The sequence below is a fragment of the Eucyclogobius newberryi genome, unplaced genomic scaffold, assembly GCF_026437365.1.
Source record: "Eucyclogobius newberryi isolate DKJ021-1_F unplaced genomic scaffold, fEucNew1.0.hap1 SCAF_3, whole genome shotgun sequence".
Classification (NCBI taxonomy): Eukaryota; Metazoa; Chordata; class Actinopteri; order Gobiiformes; family Gobiidae; genus Eucyclogobius; species Eucyclogobius newberryi.
In genome coordinates, this window is record NW_027315945.1 from 25343488 (window position 1) to 25363737 (window position 20250).

The following is a 20250-nucleotide window of genomic DNA, read 5'->3' on the forward strand; positions in this document are numbered from 1 at the left end:
ACTTTTTAGTGAATCACTTCAATCAGGCATTTTTGTTCCATTTCATGAGGTTTAAGGACTGTGACTCTGTTGAGTTGAGTGTAAAAGTATGAAATAAATACCTGGCTCGATGTGCTCCTCTGAATGGGCTGTGAGAACAATGGAAGTTTAAATGAGTCCTTAAATGACTTTGACTTTTTACACTGTGATTTGCCTTTCCGACAACAGATAAGTTACCAGAGTATCGAGTCGTCCGATCCGAGCATCAACGTCCCGGGCCCTCGAAGGACCGTCTCCAAACTGAAGAACGAGACGTACCACATGTTCTCCAACCTGCACCCTGGAACCACCTACCTCATTTCCGTCCGAGCGCGCACCGGGAAGGGCTTTGGACAGACAGCGCTGACTGAAATCACCACCAACATCTCAGGTAATGGAGAAAAAGCCTTTGAAAAACCAGCAAAGACAGAACGATACAGTCTTCCCCATCGCTGCCCGTACAGCTGTAGGCTTCATTCACTGCATGCTCTTATTAGGTTCTGTATTATGACCTCAGCATCGCTCCCCCAGGGCTAGTTTTTTCTTTTTGCCTCCTCAAACTTATGACACGCTGTCACCACTCGCCTCTCAACACATAAATTAACTCATAGGAAGCAGAGAAACAGCTCAGAGGAGAGACTATTGTACCTTATGTAGAAAGGAAGATGCGATATACGTTCCTGGGACCATGATGTCACTTCTGAGACTTTCCGAGCTTATTACCGCTGATACAAACGCAGCCTTGGAGTTTGTTTTCTTTTAATGATGTATTTGTGCTTGTTTTGGGAGCAGGATTACACCTCTTAGGAACACACTGCTCCACCACTCCCCTTTGTCACACAGTCCGCCTGCGATGCACTCTCTGCCCCCGACTCCCCACAAGAAGGCTTACTTTGTTTAATTATAGATTTACTACATAATCTTTTGAGTTACTGGCGGCACATAAGACACTTTCTGGCACAAAGCCACTCTACAGATGGAGTATAGAAGTCTTTGCGCATCACGCTCAAGCTCCCCACGCTGGCCCTCGGTTCGCAACATTCACTTACGCTGAATGTCTCTCAAATGTGCGCCGACAGCAGGCAAACAGTGAACACCTTCAGCAGCCACTACTGTCAGCATCTTCAAGAGAGAGCCTCACCGAGCTGCAGAAACACACATTTTCATGAAAGTACTCTCGTATACAGACTGTGTCCTTTAGGGATCAACTTCTCAGCACGTATCACTACCATTTTAACATCAGATGACTTACAAAGAAACCACTGCAGAATGCTAATGTTGACTCATGTTAAGGTCACATTTGGAGTGTTTACATATTAGATAGAATTTATTACAACATTATGTTTTCAGTAGTGGATTAATTATTCTGCAGAGATATGTTATCATTCTAACTATGCAAAGTGTAATGTCATGTCATGACATTCATAACTTTTAATTAGACCCACATTGAATTGTTCTTCTGAATACATGCAAATACTCTTGGCAGGCTATTTTCAGTAAACATAGTGCTCCATCAATTTGATTAGACGCAGTGGCCCTGAGTTTACATCTTGAAAAACATGGTTTGCAGCCTGTGCTGAATCAGGTGACCCCAAAGGAATGTGTCTTCATTTGTGTGCTAAAATTATATCTGACATGAAGTGTGTATTTCTGTTTGTGTTCCCAGCTCCTACATTTGACTATGGAGACATCCCGTCCCCCCTGGGTGAGACAGAGAGCACAATTACTGTCTTACTGCGTCCCGCTCAGGGTAGAGGCGCCCCTGTCAGGTGAGCAAATGGTCTCAGAGAGGTCTACAGTTTTTCTACCTACTTCTTACAAGCTCAACGTCTGTGTTTAGCACCTACCAAGTTGTGGTTGAAGAGGAAATGGTGAAGAAAGTGAAACGTGAGCTGGGGCACCAGGACTGCTTCCCTCTGCCAATGTCTCATGGTGAGGCACAGGCTCGAGGCACGCCTCACTACTACACAGCTGAGTTGCCCCCCAGCAGCCTGCCTGAGGCCAGCCCTTTCACTGTGGGTGACAACCACACATACAATGGCTACTGGAACACCCCCCTGGACCCACGCAAGAGCTACCTGGTCTACTTCCAGGCCATGAGCAACTTCAGAGGGGTAAGTAACCAGTGAGCCGTACCATTCTGACAACTGAGTGATGTCTATTTGGGGGACAGTGTCTGGAACTGTAATTGGGCAGAAGCCAGTATTCTTTGTGCTAGTCTTATATAGCGAGGCCCCCTGCTGACCCCTGGCGTAAAACCTTACCTAAATGTCAGGGGTATCACTGATGCAGATGTTTGCTGTGGTGAGTCTGCAAAGGGAGAAGCCGGTGTACGCTGTATCCCAGTATGAACTACAGGCCAAATGATAAGAAATGCTGACAGACATCTTGTATTTGTATTTATTATGGTGCTGTGGTATGGAATTAAAACATTATTGCCAGATAAGTGGAAACATTTAACTTCAATTTATTGGATTTTTGGAATATGTATTTCCATTCTTTGATTAATTTAGTTCTTTCAAAGCTTGTGAGCAATCCTTATTAGCCACTAAAGCAGTGATTAGTCCGCTTTAGTCAACAGGATACTTCATTTGTGTTATGTTAATGTCTGTCCACTTTATTTTGTCTTGCTCTTCATTAAGCCCATTTCTTTGTGTTTACATAATGAGAAACTGCGCAACTTAAGATTCTAAGTGAACTGAAAGGAGCATATACCAGAACAAGCTTAAAGTGTCCACATCTCTATTTTGTACAGTGTTATAGTGACAAAGAAATCTAATTAAACAGAACACCAGACTTTTCAATATGAATACATTCACATTTTCAGTACTAAAATCCCTGATTAGGTCTTCTACTTGTTCCAGACAATATGCTCTCTGAGTAAAACTCAGAGAGAATGGGACTCAAATGATTAAAACAATGGGACAAAAATACTGCTCTCATATTCAAATTCTTCTCCATTTTGAGGCTTGTTTTGCCTTTTATTACTGAGCAGAGTGGTCTGGGGCGGGTTTGATGCAGCTTTGCTACTTACTAATATCATTAATAAGCTAATGAACAACCTAATAAAATGGCCAGTGAGTATAGGATGGTTCATCTCCGGAGAACACGTCAGTCAGGTTATGTTACGGTTTCCTCATTTTGAATATGCTGTATTTACTCAAAGGCGGGGTGATGTCATTGTGCCATCTTTCTTCTGTGGAGAGACTGCGATGTGTGCACTTCACACAACTACACTGCTAAGCATAGGATGAGGCTGTGAATGTCCAGCTTTACCAGCGGAAGGGATTCGGTTTTGTTTTGTGTGGCAGGGGCCCAGTGTCCATAATAAGTGAAGCACAATAAGCAAAGCAGAGCCAAACCACACAGCCATACTGTTTCATGGATATAAAGAAGCCTTCACTGATCAAATCTGGACATCAGTCCTTGGCCAGCAAAGAAGAAATTAATTTTGTTACATTTTAATTAAAAATGTACTCCTGTTTAGGGCTGCAAGATTAATCGCAATCAATTTGAAAATGCATTTTAAATGGAAGCAATTAACCGATCGCAAACTCTGCAGTTTTTGAAGTCTGATCATTTCCTCCACAAACTACAGACTATCCTTCCCACGGCTAACCCAGTAGTTTACATCTGAACCAACACATTCTGAAATGCATTGTTTGTCGGTTCATATTTTAGTCTTTTTGTCACTTTTCCTGGACACATTTAAATTTGGAACGTTCGAACAGAATCTGAATTCTAAAACATATCTAATCAAATCACAATTCTTCAGATTCAGATTCAATCAGATATTTTCACTCCAGAGCGTCGATTTGTCATCGCAGTAAAGCAACTACAAACACACAGCCTGACATTTTGACCCTTACATTTCTGCACACTGCAGGGTTCAGATTAAGGATTTACGGATTAATTTTTCGAAATTTGTATAGCAATTTCATAATTGCATAGCAAAACACGAAAGTGACTAACAATCAATATTTTCCATTGATATAACACGATTATTTATTTAAAATGTATTTGTAAACATTCTATTTAAAAAACTCTTAACAAATTAACTTTTAAACACTTTTTAAACATGTTTTCTTTAAATAAAACAGAAAACTTACAAATAAAATTAGTTGTTGAACAAATGAATCAACACAAAGTCATATGGCCTCATTTACAATTTTCTTTCATATCATCATCAATCAGATGACTATTTGCAGGAGTATTAAGCTTCTGATGGAAAAATAAAGGTTGCTGTGGCGTCCATCATGGTGTATTTTATGTGTTATTCAACTTGTACCGCTCTATTTGACGTTCTATTTTTCGTTTTGCTGTTTGATGACGGTCCCTAAGTACTCTCGTCTCGGCTCCGGCTGCACATTTGATGACGGTCCCTAAGCACGCGTCCCGGCTCCATCTGCACATTCGGATCAGTGTAATTCGCTGCGCCCAAAATACGCATCTGATTGTTAAAAACGAGGTTGTGTCACGTGACAGTGTAAATATGAATATTTTGGCATGTGTATGATCTGCAAAGACTTTTGCGTTTAGGAGCTATTGACCTTGGAAGTCTGAATCTGACGCAAACTTTAGCGCACGTGGCTCCTCCCACTTTCAGACTCTGATCTGTGACAGCAGCGGGACTCGTCATGTCAACACAGTGTCCTACATAGGACAAAGGATTCAGCTCCAGCTGCTCCACATTCACCTCCACCGCCTCCAGCAAAGGAACAATCTTCAAAGGCCTTGGACCCATCTGTGACAAGCCCAACAACATCCCTGTCATCGCCCCTGCCTTCACACCAGCCCTGGGTTCCCCCTGCAACATCTACTCCCACTAAAGATTCATCATTCTCCTTCTCATCTCCACTCTCACCCATGGGCCTTCCCAGCCATTTTGAAAGTCTGATCAAATCAGGCATTAAGATGGCTCCACTCACGCCCAATATAGCAAGGGCTATGTCTTCCCTGCACAAGCCGACTACACCAACAAAAGCCCCACCACCCATCCCCCCTCGCCTCTCACCTGGTCCCAAACTCTCCTTGGCTACAAAAGCCCCACCACCCATCCAACCTCGCCTTTCACCTGGTATCTCCCATAGCTAGGATGCACTGGGTCTCAGCGTTGCCGGGACTTATTGTCACATTAAAAATCAAACCAACCCGGGGCCCTATGTAAAAAGAGCCCCCCCTAGTGCTATTTCTGTAGTCACATCATCACAGAGATGGAAAAACAAAATGCGAGTCAGGCCCAATCTGAGAAATGTGATTCATATTCCCTGTGAAAAGATAAAGCCCAGTCCCACTGAAACTAGTCTGAAACTTGCTGTGCTAAATGTCAGATCCTTATGTAACAAATCTCTCTTAATTAATAATTTTATTTCTTCTTATAATCTTGATTTTATGTTTTTAACTGAAACATGGCTTGACAAAAACACAGGAAATGTAGTTCTGATAGAATCTGCTCCACCCAACTTTAAGTTTGAATCTGAAACACGAGAAAACAAAAAAGGGGGTGGAGTCTGTGCTGTCTTTAGAGATGAAATAATTACCCGCAGGTTGTCTTTTGGGGTGTTTTCATCATTTGAGTATGTATCCTTTAAAATGGAGCTAAAACGGTCTCCATCCATTCTCTTCATTGTTTTATACAAGCCTCCCCAGCACTGACAAAGTTTTATTGATGATTTTACTGAGATTCTTTCAGTCGTATGCACAGACTTTGATGGTTTGGTCATTACAGGTGATTTCAATGTGCATGTTGATAATAATTGTGACAGAAACGCTAAAGAGCTTGATGCTGTCCTTGAAACCTTTAGTCTTACTCAGCATGTGAGAGGCCCCACCCACAGCAAAGGACACACTCTAGATCTCATAATTACAAAGGGGGTAAATATTTCAAATGTTAATGTGATCGATGTTGCTCTGTCTGATCATTTCTGTGTCTTCTTTGACCTGTCTGTTTCTCCCAAACCTCCGGTTGGTCCTGCAGTTGTTCAGAGGAGACACATAAGTGATGGCACATGTGCACTGTTTATGGAAATGATAAACTTTGAAAATGTCTCATGTTCTAATGTAAATGATTTGTTTTGAATGTTCTGGACACCATCGCCCCTATAAAGGCTAAAATGGTTAAAAATAAGCAGAAGGCGCCGTGGAGAAATGATGATTCGGTCAGGGCACAGAAAAGGGAGTGCCGCAGGGCCGAACGGAAATGGTGCAAGTCAAAGCTCCAGGTTCAAAAAGAGATTTACAAAGAAAAGCTGAACATGTACAACCTAATCTTATGTAGATATTTTTCTGAAATAATTGGAAGCTGCAGTAACAACTCGCGTGTCCTGTTTGCCACAGTAAACAGATTAACAAACCCTCCAGCTCAGCTGCCGTTAGAACTCATTTCCACATCCAAGTGTAATGAGTTTGCATTATTCTTTAATGACAAAGTTCAGGGCATTAAAAATGCTATAAATCCCACAATGCAAAAAATTACCCTAAAACCACCAAGACACTTAGAGCAAACTCACTTTGCACCAGTAACTGACAAAACTGTCCATGAGATCATCACCAGTCTGAGTTCATCTACATGCTGCCTTGATGTGTTACCCACCAGATTTCTAAAGTCTGTGCTGAACAGTTTGTTAGCACCATTCATTCACATAGTTAACATGTCGCTTCAATCTGGAACATTCCCAATGTCTTTGAAAACTGCGGCCATAAAGCCTCTCCTAAAGAAGAGCAGTCTTGATGCCGCAGTACTGAGTCATTACCGGCCCATCTCTAATCTACCATTTTGGGGCAAAGTCCTTGAAAAGGTTGTTTACCAACAGCTCACAGATTTCCTCTTAATAAACAACTCATTTGATGTTTTTCAGTCAGGTTTTAGACCTCATCACAGCACTGAGACTGCTGTTGTCAAGGTGACAAATGACATCCGCCTGAACACTGACACGGGCAAAGCCTCAGTCTTAATTCTGTTAGATCTGAGTGCTGCTTTTGACACTGTCGATCATGGGATCCTCTTACAGAGACTAGAGGACTGGGTGGGCATCACTGGCACTGCCCTAAACTGGCTAAGGTCCTATCTGGAAGACAGGAAGTACTTTGTTGAAATTGGTAGCTGTGTCTCAGACCACATGACCCTGACCTGTGGAGTGCCCCAAGGGTCAGTCCTGGGTCCCCTTCTGTTCAACCTCTACATGCTGCCGTTGGGTCAGTTGATACGCAGTGAAAATGTGTCCTATCACAATTATGCAGACGACACTCAGATCTATGTTTCACTATCGGCAGGTGACTATGGACCAGTGGATTCACTGTCACTGCATCCAACAGATCAGTTTGTGGATGCAAAACAACTTTCTCCAGCTGAATTCAGACAAGACTGAAATAATCGTTTTTGGCCCACAGAAACAAAGAGAAAGTGTTAGCGGTCACCTCCAGAGTCTCGCTCTAAAACCTACAAACCAAATTAGAAATCTGGGGGTAATAATGGACTCAGACTTGAACTTTAATAGCCACGTCAAATCAATAACATCAGCAGCTTTTTACCATCTAAAAAACATTGCCAAAATCAAAAATATACTGTCAAAACCAGATTTAGAGAGACTTATCCACGCGTTTGTCTCCAGTAGATTAGACTACTGTAACGGCCTGCTCACTGGTCTCTCCAAACGAGCTGTAAAACAGCTGCAGTACATCCAGAACGCTGCTGCTCGGGTCCTGACCAGAACCAGGAAGTATGATCACATTAGTCCTGTTCTCAGGTCTCTGCACTGGCTCCTGTGGCTCAGAGAATAGACTTAAAAGCAGCTCTGCTTGTGTACAAGTCTCTCCATGGCCTAGCACCAAAGTACATCTTGGATATGTTAGTGCCATATGAACCATCTCGGACTCTGAGGACCTCAGGGACCGGCCTCCTGCGGGTGCCCAGAGTCAGGACAAAACATGGGGAATCTGCGTTTCAGTTTTATGCAGCTAAAATCTGGAACAGTCTTCCTGAAGATGTGAGACAGGCTTCTACTCTGACAATGTTCAAATCTAAGCTAAAAACAGTTTTGTTTAGCTGCGCATATGACTGAAAGGATTTTCTCTTTGCACTCTTCTCTTTTGTTTGTGATTTTATTAGTTTAGAAAATCAGTTGGATTGATAATTTTTAATTTAGTTAATTTTATTGTAGTTAATTTTTATCTTTGCACTCTTCTCTTTTGTTTGTGATTTTATTAGTTTAGAAAATCAGTTGGATTGATAATTTTTAATTTAGTTAATTTTATTGTATTTCTGTAATTTCTTTGTGATTTGAATGCATTTTTCCTGCTGTGTGAAGCACTTTGAATTGCCTTGTGTATGAAATGTGCTCTACAAATAAACTTGCCTTGCCTTGCCTTGCCTTGCCTACATGTGTCAAGCCATTATTGACGATCGATTGACGAGTGATCAGTACTTTTTAGGCGCTTTGGTTATACAATTGAACACACATTTTTGTATCGCAAAAGCTGCGACACAAAAACCCTTTTTTCTGACGAACGCATCGCATTTGAGAGAAATTGCGTCGCATTTTGTGATGCGATACCGCTTATTCTGAACCCTGCACTGTGAAGCAAATTAATTAACTTAAATATTTCTGGTTGATAAAACTTTATTGTTCCCTTAAATGTGAACAGAGACATATATGAGGAGTAACTCAATCAACACTGCCAATATCACTGAGCACTCGCAGCAATGAATCAGATCAGATGTGAGTTGTCACCGGTACTTGCTCCGTTTTACCTGCAGTAAATAATGGACCGGTCCGTCTTAATGTGTCACGGCTTGTAATAATGAATAATGGAGGTGTCTTTTAGGAGGAGAAAGCTCCCAATGAATCAGCTTTTTGATGGAGAGATGTTCGCTTATAGAAATTCTTTAGAGTCAGCGTTTTTTCCCCCTCAACCAGGTTTACAAATGTAGCCCGAGTACACGCGCATACTCGATATTTCAGTCAAGTATTTTAATAATTAGTTCATTTAGTCCATTTATTTTTGTTTACTCTTACAGACACTTTGTTTTGAAATTGCAAATTAAAAGTAAAAGCTATTAAAAATAATTACTTGGCAAGTTAAAAAGCAATTTAGCAAGTTTGTGAATAGCACCCTTTACTTATTTTCCAAGTAGTTAGATTTACATAATGGCGCCTTAATGCACGACTTAACATCTGTAAATCTGTTAATTGATTAAGATTTCCCCAAAGCAGCGACAGGCTGTTGGGTTACAGTTTGGGATCTCATTAGCAAAGGGCTGTCAAGTCATTTTTATGACACAATTACACTGCAATGTTGAGTGCAATGCTTTTTGTAACAGAAAACTGGTGGAAAAACTCTCTTCTTAATTATATTCTTACATTCTTACCTTTTGAACTCGTCAGTCCTCCTCACTGATAATCTCCACATCTTTATTTCTCTGTAATGAATAAAACGTAATTGTTACAGAGTAGTTCCTTTCCCTTTGGAGTTTAGAGTGAGCCGTTAATGTGGTCCGAGCATTACCTCATGTTTACGTCCCCGGAGTAAAAATGCTTTATTGTGTATTCAGAGCATGTTTTATCTGCTTTTCACAGTGATGCATCTGTACGTCTCGTTCAGTATTTCATGTCACCTCCTTTTCTTTTATCACATCTCCTTTATGCAAAAGTGACACGTCCGTCTGACGTCTACGTTTCCTTCTCTTTCAGGAATCCAGAATCAACTGCATTCGCATCGCTCGCAAAGGTAATGCCACATGAATATTTCCTACTTCTCCCGCTCTGACCTTGATGCATTTTCAGTTCTACATCCCTCCCATTGTGCGCGCATGAAATGTAAAAATGCTCGGTTGCTCTCTTTGTATTTTTTACTTTGTGGCGGACGGTGTGGTGTCGGCCCTTGTTTTTTGGGCCCAAGAGAAAAGGGCAGCTCACAGGCAGGGAGTAGAGGTCACTCTTTCATCCTATGTGCCAAGAGCAGATTCCAGGTCACCGTATATCAAAGCCCCTCTCTTTGTTCCCATCAGCAACATGCGACACACACATCTAAAGAGCTTCGACCTGCGCCTTTCCACAAGGGTCCTCCACATCAAAACTTGGAGCCCACTGAGCTACCGCATCCAATCCCTACAAGACAACTCGTGCTGCTGTTGTGTGCCCCTGCGTTCCTATTCCAAAGCACTTGAAAAGGGCAGAGAAATTGAGTCTAAGTCCTGGTGGCAGCGAGCCCCGCTGCCATAGCTCTCTGTCAGATTACGCTGAATAAAAGTATGTATTTATAGTTATCTTAGCACGGCTACAGTAAGCCCGGCCTGCTGAGCAAATTGACTCTGCGCTGTCTTTTATTTCCTCTTGTGACGGACTCTTTTTGTGTGTGCAAAATGAAAGAGATGAGAACCAGATGGCAAGGCCAGCGCTTTTAGCTCCGCTTCTATCTCCCCGTTTGGTCAATGATTAATGTTTCTCCCGCCTTCACTTTCCTTTTGGAGTTCTCTTTGATGCTGTAAGAAGTTAGATATGAAAAGAAACACCATATGAACTATTTTGTATATTTGGAAAATGTTGCATGACATTAACGGAATAGAAAACTCCATTAAAAAAAAAAGTAAACAACTGCCAGGACATGTACAGCAGAGGTGATGCGACATGAACCGCTGAAAGCCTAATGAAAAAAATCCGAGTGTGATATCCAATTTCAAGGTGCGGCAGGTCACATGTTCCTGCTGCTGTTTGTGATCCTAGTGATCCCTCTACCATTAACACGGTGGCGCTGCATAGCCGTCATTATATAGCAGCACATCACAGTCAAAGTGGAGGCAAATGATTCTGCCTGGGATAACAAAGCTGGAGATTACATTTCAACTTTGAGGTGACAGTTTAATTAAGGATCCTCCAGCAGGCTCACCACAACAATAGACTTCCATTCCTCTTCTAAGTGCCAATTTCCAGCTCTGGACAGTTGGCAGGTGCATGGATTCATGTGGAAATCTATTTCATGCTCATGTTTTGCTTAATAGAAATTTCTGGGCTAAATGTGGCAAAACCGCCTTATCTGTGGCCAATGTCAGAAAAGTGAAATTGATTTCTCACCTGCTCATCTGCATTATGTTCCTTTAAAAGACCCTCCTACATTTCATTTGAACAAGTCATTTTAGATGTTTCCGCTGCTCATTCTCATTACATTTATGACTGCTATATATTCTTACATTTATCCATGAAAAGAACGATAAACTCGATCTCAAATCTCAGATCTATTATTTATTTTGGCCTTAACCAATCCATAACATTGACTACTGAATGCCTTTTTTGGCATATTCTTTGGCATATCTTTGGCAGAAGATTTGCTGGGAAATTTACTTGGAATAATTTGACCAATTTGTAGATATTTGGTATAAAAGGATGTTTCAGGATCTTTAAAAAATCTGTATGATGTGCGCATCACTTGGACTTTTGACCATTTCACCTAATTTTGATGCCAATCGTTTGTGGAGATTAGAATGTTGTCAGAAAAGAACAAAAATAATGCCAAATCTTGTTGTCCTACTTTGAGCCATATTTCGGAGGAGGTTGATAATCCCCTCCAACTCCTCAGGCCACAGACAGCGAGGCTACAACATGGCGTGTTTTCATTTTTCATTGCCCCAGATCTGATTGTAGACCGTCCGGTTTCCGTATAGCTCTGTATCCCGGGGCTCGCTCTGACTTTCTCTCACCCTGGAGAAACTGGGCTGTTCCTATTGGACACAGGAGGACGAGCTGACATCCACACACACACACAAAAGTAGATCAGTGGGCCCCCAGAACAAGACAAAGAGAGCCCCAGTCCTTGACAGCATTTACATAAGTATAAAGCTTTATGCCAACGAAATGAATAACCTGCTATTATGATAACGACCTTTTCTAGTAGCTCTCAGACACGCGGGCACCTTGAGATTATACCACAGCGCAGGACGGATGACTTGAGTGAAGAAAAATGAAATGTAATACAATATATTGAAAGAAATTGCATTGTAAAAGGGTATGTGATTGACCACGGCATAACAATGTAGATTTACAAGTATGCAAGGTCAGTTTCCCGCTGCATATCAGTATGAAAGATTAACAGAGGTAAATTCAACCATAAATAAATGCTGTGTTTACTGTTGTTCATCCATTGCCAGCCCAATAGATTTTTACTCTTGGTGCTTAGGGGATATTTTAAACACCGGTTGCTGATATCAGTTTCAATGACGCAAAAGAAAAGACTGTATATATCTCCAACAACGTTCCTTTCTCTTTTTATATTTACAAACTGCAGTACTTAGTAGACAATATGTTCCCAAACGTGTCAACATAACAATTACATCTCCTAGCTTATTGATTTTAAAGTCTGTGAATATAAAAAAAGACAAAATTAACATTTTTGGATACGTAAAGTTTGGGAATTGTAAGGTTTATATCCATGCAAGGTACACAACAGTCGCTACATACGTACATTTCCCTGTATATTCAATTCTATACAACTTTAGTCCAGTTACAGTGTTCATTTCAAAACCATCAAAAGCAAACAACAATGAAATATGAATTCAAATCCAGTCAGTTCTTTCTGTAATTATGGCCTAGTGAGAGTTTGTGTTCTGTTTCTGGTCTCTTTACTCTAATGTGCTTTCTGTGTGTAGCTGCCTGTAAAGACCACCGTAAAGCCATGGAGGTGTCTCAGAACTCGGAGGAGATGGGCCTGATCCTGGGCGTGTGTGCGGGAGGCCTCATCGTGCTCATCCTGGTGCTCGGAGCTGTCATCATTATCATAAAGAAAGGGTAATGTCTCCCATCCCGCCGTCCGATCCCATCTCACCTCATCCCAGGCCTGTTTTTTATATTGGAAGAGTTCAGTCTTTACCCCAGCTGAACTTTCTCAAAGGTCATGCTTGTTTTGGAAAGAGGCCACACCAGCAACAGCCAACGCAATGTTTTCATTCTCCCATGGTGCACCACCAGAGACCAAACAGCTTTCCTCTGCAGAGCTTATCTGAGTGTGAAGTATTTAATTAAAGGCGGATGCAATTCAATTAGCCACTTAATTACGCACAACAAGCTGCAGCCTGACCCTCAAATGAGATGGTAATTAGGAGGGAAAAGGTGTACTTTTAAAGATTATTAGTCACTGGTCCCTCAGGTTTCCAGCAGATCATCTCCACCTCTGGCTCTGCATTCATTTAGCATGTGTTAGCAGGCGGCACACTTGAAGATGTGAATGAGTCTTAAATACACTATGCGCAATGGCAAACAGGGACTCATTTAGTGTCCTTGGATTCATTAGCATATAGCAGAATGCTATTGAACAGTGTTGATCCTAAAGTCACCAGAGCTCTGCACAGTAGCCCTTGACTAGGCAGCCGCAAAGTTCTCTCAGAGAGAATTGATTTGTAAATTTGCTGTGACAGGAATCCACGTGGTTTGTTCCTTGGAAGTGTAACACTGAGACATATTCGATTGAAGGAAACACACATTTTGTGCCTGGCTGTGGTTTGGTCTGTCAGCACCTGCATGGAACATTTGCTTGTGTCGTATAGCAAATGGCACAGAGTGGCTTCTCATTTTCATTGTAATCAATGCATTCTGCCCTCAGCTGACATTGCTTTCATCTTACACCTTTTCTTCTTTTCTCTTGGTTTTATCCTCTCCCACTGCACTCTTGCCAGGACGGACTACTACTCTTACTATCCGTAAGTGACTCCACCTCTTCTCTCCATAGTTTGTGGTCATGTGCATCCTCCGGCTTTGGCTTTCAATCATCAAGCCAGACTATCAAATACAACTTTTATGTGTTCAGTTTTAGTGTTCTTGCTTTCTCAGATACATAGTAGAAAAAGCTTCAGTTGTAGTCATCTGGACTCAGTTTGAAAAATAGACGTTTCGACTCTCATCCAAGAGTCATTGTCAATAAAAGAATTTAGGTCGAGAACTCTGATATTAATACTATTCTGTGGTAAGACCCGCCCATTGGGAGGAGCCTTCCTGAAGTAGAAAGAGTTGTTTGTTTCAACAGAAACTCCCCCCTTGTATCTACCGAGCTAGCCTATTCAGAATCTTAATGGGCTATTAGAATCCTCTTTGTCTTTGTGAGACCCTGGCTCAACCACCCTGAGTACCTGATTAGCATCTGAATGTCCTCTACCTTTCCAGGGGTTCAGTAACCCATTATAAATAACAGGAAGATTAAACCTTAGCCCTCCATTTCTGTTTAAAGAAGGTCTTTCTTTTTTAACAAAAATAGCTTCCTTGACTCCTCTTTCAAACCATCTTTTCTCCCTGCTTAAAACCTTCACCTCACCGTCTTCAAACGAGTGATTAGAGGCTTCAAGATGGAGATGCACGGCACTCTGTGGTCCTGAACTAGTATTTCTTCTGTGCTGATAAAGCCTCTTGTGTAGAGGCTGTTTCGTCTCACCTATGTAACGTTCTTTACAGCTTTCTTCACTGCATTGGATCGAATAAACTACATTGCTCTGTTTTTGAGTCGGCAACTTGTCCTTTGGGTGAACCAGTTTTTGTCTTAAAGTGTTGCCTGGTTTAAAATAAACAGGGACTTCGTGTTGTCTAAAAATTCTCTGCAGTTTTTCCGACAGGCCAGACACATAAGGGATAGAAACACCCTTCCTTCTCTGTTCAGTTTCCCTTTTGTCCTGCTTCTTGGTTCTCTTCACTCTGTTGAGAGCCCAAGCGGGGTAACCACAGGCTGAGAGGGCATTTCGGACATGTTTTTCCTCTTTCTTCTTGCCCTCTGAGCTGGTGGGCACAGCTTGAGCTCTGTGTTGTAAGGTTCTGATCACCCCCAGCTTGTGCTGTAGTGGGTGGTTGGAACCAAAGAGCAGATACTGGTCCGTGTGTGTAGGTTTCCTATATACTTCTATTTGGAGTTTCCCGTCCTCTCCTCTGATCGTGGAACAATCAAGAAAGGCCAAGCGATTCTCCTTAGCGTCTTCTCTTGTAAACCTAATATGTGGGTCCACAGCATTGATGTGATCAGAGAAGGTTTCCAGCTCTTGTTCCTTGATTGTTACAAAAGTATCATCGACATAGCGGAGCCACAGTTTTGGAGCTATGCCTGAGAATGAGGCCAGTGCCTTCTTCTCAAAGTGCTCCATGTACAGGTTGGCCACTATGGGAGAGACGGGCGAGCCCATGGCACAGCCATGAATCTGTCTGTAAAATTGTCCCCGGAATTGAAAGTAAGTGGTGTTCAGACAGATGTCCAACAGTTTACATATGTGTTCAGGTGTCAGTTTGGTCCTTTCCTGTAGGGTGGTGTCTTCCTGCAGTCTGATCCTCACCGATACAGATTCTCAGATACAGATTCAAACATTTTGGCTCCATTTTGCCAAAAGTAATGAATGGCCTTTTGAGTTGATTTATGGTGTAACCTTCATTGCATACGTACTGCGTACTTTCATTCCATTACTTGGGGTTATAATCCAAACATTTTATGTGTACTTCAATAACTGTTAAATAAACAATGTTTGTCTGTGTAAATGGTGTGTGTTTGCAGAAAGCCTGTGAATAAGACACCCATCACATACCGACAGGAGAAGAGTCAAATGGGCTCCATGGAGCGCAGTTTCACAGACCAGAGCACTCTGCAGGAGGATGAAAGGATGGCTCTCTCCTTCATGGACGCACACACCTGCGGCACACGCAGTAAGACAACAGCACACACTGTCATTCAGACAAAGCTCTGGTCGCTCAACATCGCTCACACAACTATTTGAGAGCTGACACATATCGTTCCTCATTTTGTAATTGTGTCGACTTCAGCTTCACTCTATGCGGGTCTGAAATACTTTGAAAGATAGTTATACTGTACATAGGAAGAGGTTCTAAAACCTCTTATATGCCTAGAGCCTACGGCTCATTCAGAAGGTCAGGTTTATATGAGATATTAAATGAAAGAAATGTGTCTTAGGTGATGTCCGTAGCTCAGTGAATGAGGCCAGCAGTCTGCTGGGCAGCTCCCCGAGGCATCACTGTGGACGGAAAGGCTCACCTTACCACACAGGACAGCTGCACCCTGCAGTGCGTGTGGCAGACCTCCTGCAGCACATCAACCAGATGAAGACCGCCGAGGGCTACGGCTTTAAACAGGAGTATGAGGTGAGATCAAACTACTGTCTGTTTACTTGAAATGGAGTGTGGAGCTTGACCCTGAACAATACACTCAAATCAGTCATTATAATTGAAAAATACCAGTTATTTCTGATGACAAGATTAAAAAGAAAAGATCAAATTAATATGTATTTTGGCCTCCTTTATGTCTAGTTTAACCTTGACATTTAGCCTGGTGGCAGTTAAAGGCACATTGTAAGTGGAGTTGTGTAAATAGCTCCACTTCCCTCTGTGAGCTCACAAGGTGAAGGTGGGTCAGGCTCGTCTCAGCAGGAGTGCGTGACCTTAATTGGCTTTTTTGTTGGAGTGAGAAAGTATTTTAGGTCTTATTAAAGCCTATACAAACAGTTTACCGGATCAGAGGCTGCCCCACAAATTCCTGAACATTGTTTTTTTTGTTTGTTTTTTTCATTAAAAAGTATCACACCCCAACCATTCAATAAATAGAACCTTTATTTAATTCCGGCGTAGGACTGGCACAGGCACATGAGCGTTTTAGCGGGATAAAAACTACTGTATTGATAATGATAAAAAATAATGAACTCAAACTGGCAGAATCGCTGAGGCTACCTGGAATTGTGAGGTACTTAGCCTAAATTCATCAGTGAGAAAGATTTCAGATAGTGAGTAACACTGCCTTTCTGGAGGAGATCGCATCTTATAAGGCCATCAATCCTCCTCTTACGTTCTCCATGTGCCCTCCATGCCACCCACCGACGGTAATTAGCCTGGTTAAAAAGGCATCTGGATGGCACTTTTGCTTATCGCATGAATTAATCATCTCATTTGAGGCCAGACAAGGGCCTCCGTCATGGCCCCCAGCCTGATGAGTTTCACCATCACTGTAGGCTCTTTAGCTGCAACAATTTGTACCAGTATCAGATTCCATACTATGCATATAGAGTGGGACAAATGTAACAGATCATTATGAGCTCATTAAACATGCACTCTTCATTTCATCCATTCATTACTAATGATTTTACCTCATTATCATTTCCTACTGTCTTTATACACTCTTAATACAAGGTTCCCGTCTTTATAAAGGCACAAATTCAGCCTTGGTGTGTAAATATGAAATGGTCTGCGTCATCAGTTACTATATTATATACAGTGTTGAAAGTATTTTTAGTGCCAGAACATTGAATACCTGCATTAACATATATTTTGTAATGTATTCAGTCCCATGGTAAATACTGGAATTCTTTGACAACTTTTACCTTTAGTTGCATTGTATTAAAGTGTAAAGCTTTTTGTAGGTTTTTCACTGTTTGCTAAGCATTTATTTAAGACAACAGAACCTTTTTTACAAATTAGAGAAGGAAAAATCTCACATGCTCTCACTATTAGAGCTGCGTTTGTATGATTTATTTTTTGCACAAATTCAGTCCAGTTGGAAGCTTACATTTCATAATTATATGTATTATTCTGATTTTAGTAAGTAACTGTATTCTGAACGCCACCAAAAATAGTGTCTGTACCACCACAGAGAATCAAAACAAGTATTCTGAATACATAAGGTATTTTCCGTACATGTATTCAACTACTTCCCGACACTGATTTTATACTTCTACATGTGCATGTGTTCTGTGCATGTACTTACTGTACTGTAACTATTTACCTTTGTGAGATGTACAGACTGAAATAATGTCAGTTCACCATAGCATAATGTTCAAATTATATTATTGCCAGAACTTCTGATTGATTCTGCTTTATATTAAGTGCAACTCATATTTTATGTAAATTAATTGAGTCAACGACCGGGAATGGTCTGCAGTTTTATATTATATCTTCTATAGCAAAAAAAAGAGTCATTTTAATCTTACCATTATTTCTGACAAAATTGGGCAGAAAAATGTAATTATTAGTTATTTTTACAGAATAATAGCACTTGACTTTTGAGGACCTTCTTGGCTTTAAAATGAAGTGCTTCTTTGACAGTGTTTAGATTACTGCTTCTGCTGTTGTCTCTTGTTGCACCATTGGGGTCTATAATGAGTGTCCCAAACATCTGAAAGGCTATTCTCAGTGGAGCGGCTGTTGTTGAGTGCTGGAATCGCAGTGGGACAAGTCCATTACTCTCGCCTGTGGCATTCCTAAAAAAATCACCAAACATCTTTTGTCTCTGTAGCACGTTTCCCCTCTGGGTCTCAGCTTGCACATTCATTAAAGTGTCGCCCTTGGCCAAAACTTGTTCCACTCAAGAAAATCAATACACACTTATTTTTTGTCATCCTTTTTTTTGGCCATATATTTTTGATTGTCTGTCATTCTATATTATGAAGCTGAATGAAGAAGCCATATCATGTTACTATCTCACTCACAGACCTATAGTTTTATTTCCCTGGAGTATTCCTTATTTTGTGGAACATTGATCAACAGTTTACATAGTGTTTGAAGATGGCTGCTGCTGTCACTACAGTAGCACTTGTGTAATAAATAAAAAATAGAGCTGTATTGGTTGAAAATTATCTTTATTTTCAAGACCTTTAGGTGAAGTTTAGGATGACAGCTGGATCAACTTTCCTTTCAGTTTTATTTCTCTCAAGTGCAGCGATTTGCAGTAGGGTTTTTGTCGATCCGTAACCTTAGAGGCGGGAACTTTATCAGGAATATTTATGATATTGTGTATACAACAACAACAAACACAACAATAAGTGGATAAAGTGCATACTTTCACACTTGCACTGTCTGCAATAGGTTTGAAATGGCACAAATATGAGCTTGTCCTGTAAATGACTGGAAAATAAATAGTTATACACACACAAAAACTATAAAACATTTCTACACAAAATACTGCATGTAAAACACTCATTTTCCATTATTTACAACTTCAATACCAATTCAAGGTCACATACACAGCAAACACAACAAACGATTGCATCGCTCTGTTCGCTCATATCAGCTGTAAACATGTCCATTTCTTGACATGTTTCCCCTTGAGTCTTTATCCTGTTCCACATCAGTCGTGTGTCAAGCCATGCGACAACACATGAATTAGTTATGGACCTCGAAAACTTCTTCAAACAATGTATTTCTCAAAGTTATTCGATAATCTTTTCACAACAGATATTCAAATGTTATATTTCTAAATTAAAATGGCAATATTTTAAATGTTATGTCAAATTTCACTTTATATTCTAAATTCTATATGTTCTCTTTTACCACTGCAATTTCATGATTGGTTTTACGCATTAGTCTTTGTTGAAGTGATATGATATTTTGAGTCTTTTCCCAGCAGACAACAGGACAAAAATCCATGGACCTTTCAAATGAGGAAATGCTTCAGTTTCTCTCCTTTGCCCTTCGAGTGTGACAGTTTAGGACAGAACATAATTCCTTTAATCTCATTTGAGTTATTTGCGTGATCCTCTCAATCCTCCCACTCTCGCCAACGTGGATTTCTAATCAGTTCACTCCCCCTTTGTTGACTGCTTCATGTTTTTGTCACAGTTTTGTGCATTTTAGAGCTTTTGCGTCAAAAATATAGATGTGAGTTTAAAAAGTTTCAAATGCTTTTTAGGAAGAGACTCAAACTTCACGAGGAAGAAGAAATGTCTAATGTCCCGCACAGAATTTGGATCGTTTTTGACTCTCTGTTGGGAAGACTGTGTTGTAATCCCCTTCCCAGCATGCACTTGACAGAGTTTCTCAAAATTCCCCCATTGGCTGAAGAGGACGGGGGGAGGTAGACTGGTTCGGTGTGCCTCCCTGTTTCTAAAATGGATGTTTAAGTCTTAATTTAGCCACCCGCCGGACACTGGTGTGCACCCATCACTGCACCAAGCCGACAGGTGCAGCGAGAGGAGGAGGCTGAGAGCGATGGTGTATATCCTGGGTGCAGAGCCAAGAGAGGAAATATTATAGTCAGATTCACTTGGAGACACCAGTGACTTTCATTTCACTGTTAGAGCGGCATGATTTAGATTTCCATTTATATTTCCAAACACTTAAATTCAACGATCGACTTCGAGCATATTCGATATAATCATTTCAAAATCAAGATTCTGCTCACTTTCCCCCAGACACGCTGATATTATTTATAGTATTATTAATGGGGTTCTGCCTTTAATGTTGAGTCAATCTCCAGAAGCCGTGCGCTTTCTATAAAGGC

The 20250-nt window shown here is 41.1% G+C and overlaps 1 protein-coding gene across 4 annotated transcripts in view; it reads left to right on the top strand.

Annotated features, from left to right (window-relative positions):
- Nucleotides 1–20250, top strand: part of ptprub (protein tyrosine phosphatase receptor type Ub) — a 192457-nt gene that overhangs the window by 140672 nt on the left and 31535 nt on the right. For 2 of the 4 annotated variants that reach the window (XM_072461221.1, XM_072461222.1), the window contains exons 10-17: nt 208–409; nt 1685–1787; nt 1859–2132; nt 9708–9744; nt 12656–12794; nt 13679–13702; nt 15526–15674; nt 15940–16127. In XM_072461221.1, the coding sequence (XP_072317322.1) occupies nt 208–409; nt 1685–1787; nt 1859–2132; nt 9708–9744; nt 12656–12794; nt 13679–13702; nt 15526–15674; nt 15940–16127 (1116 nt within the window). The remainder of the gene's footprint in view (nt 1–207; nt 410–1684; nt 1788–1858; nt 2133–9707; nt 9745–12655; nt 12795–13678; nt 13703–15525; nt 15675–15939; nt 16128–20250) is intronic. The other 2 variants (XM_072461223.1, XM_072461224.1) reach the window with 1 other exon arrangement.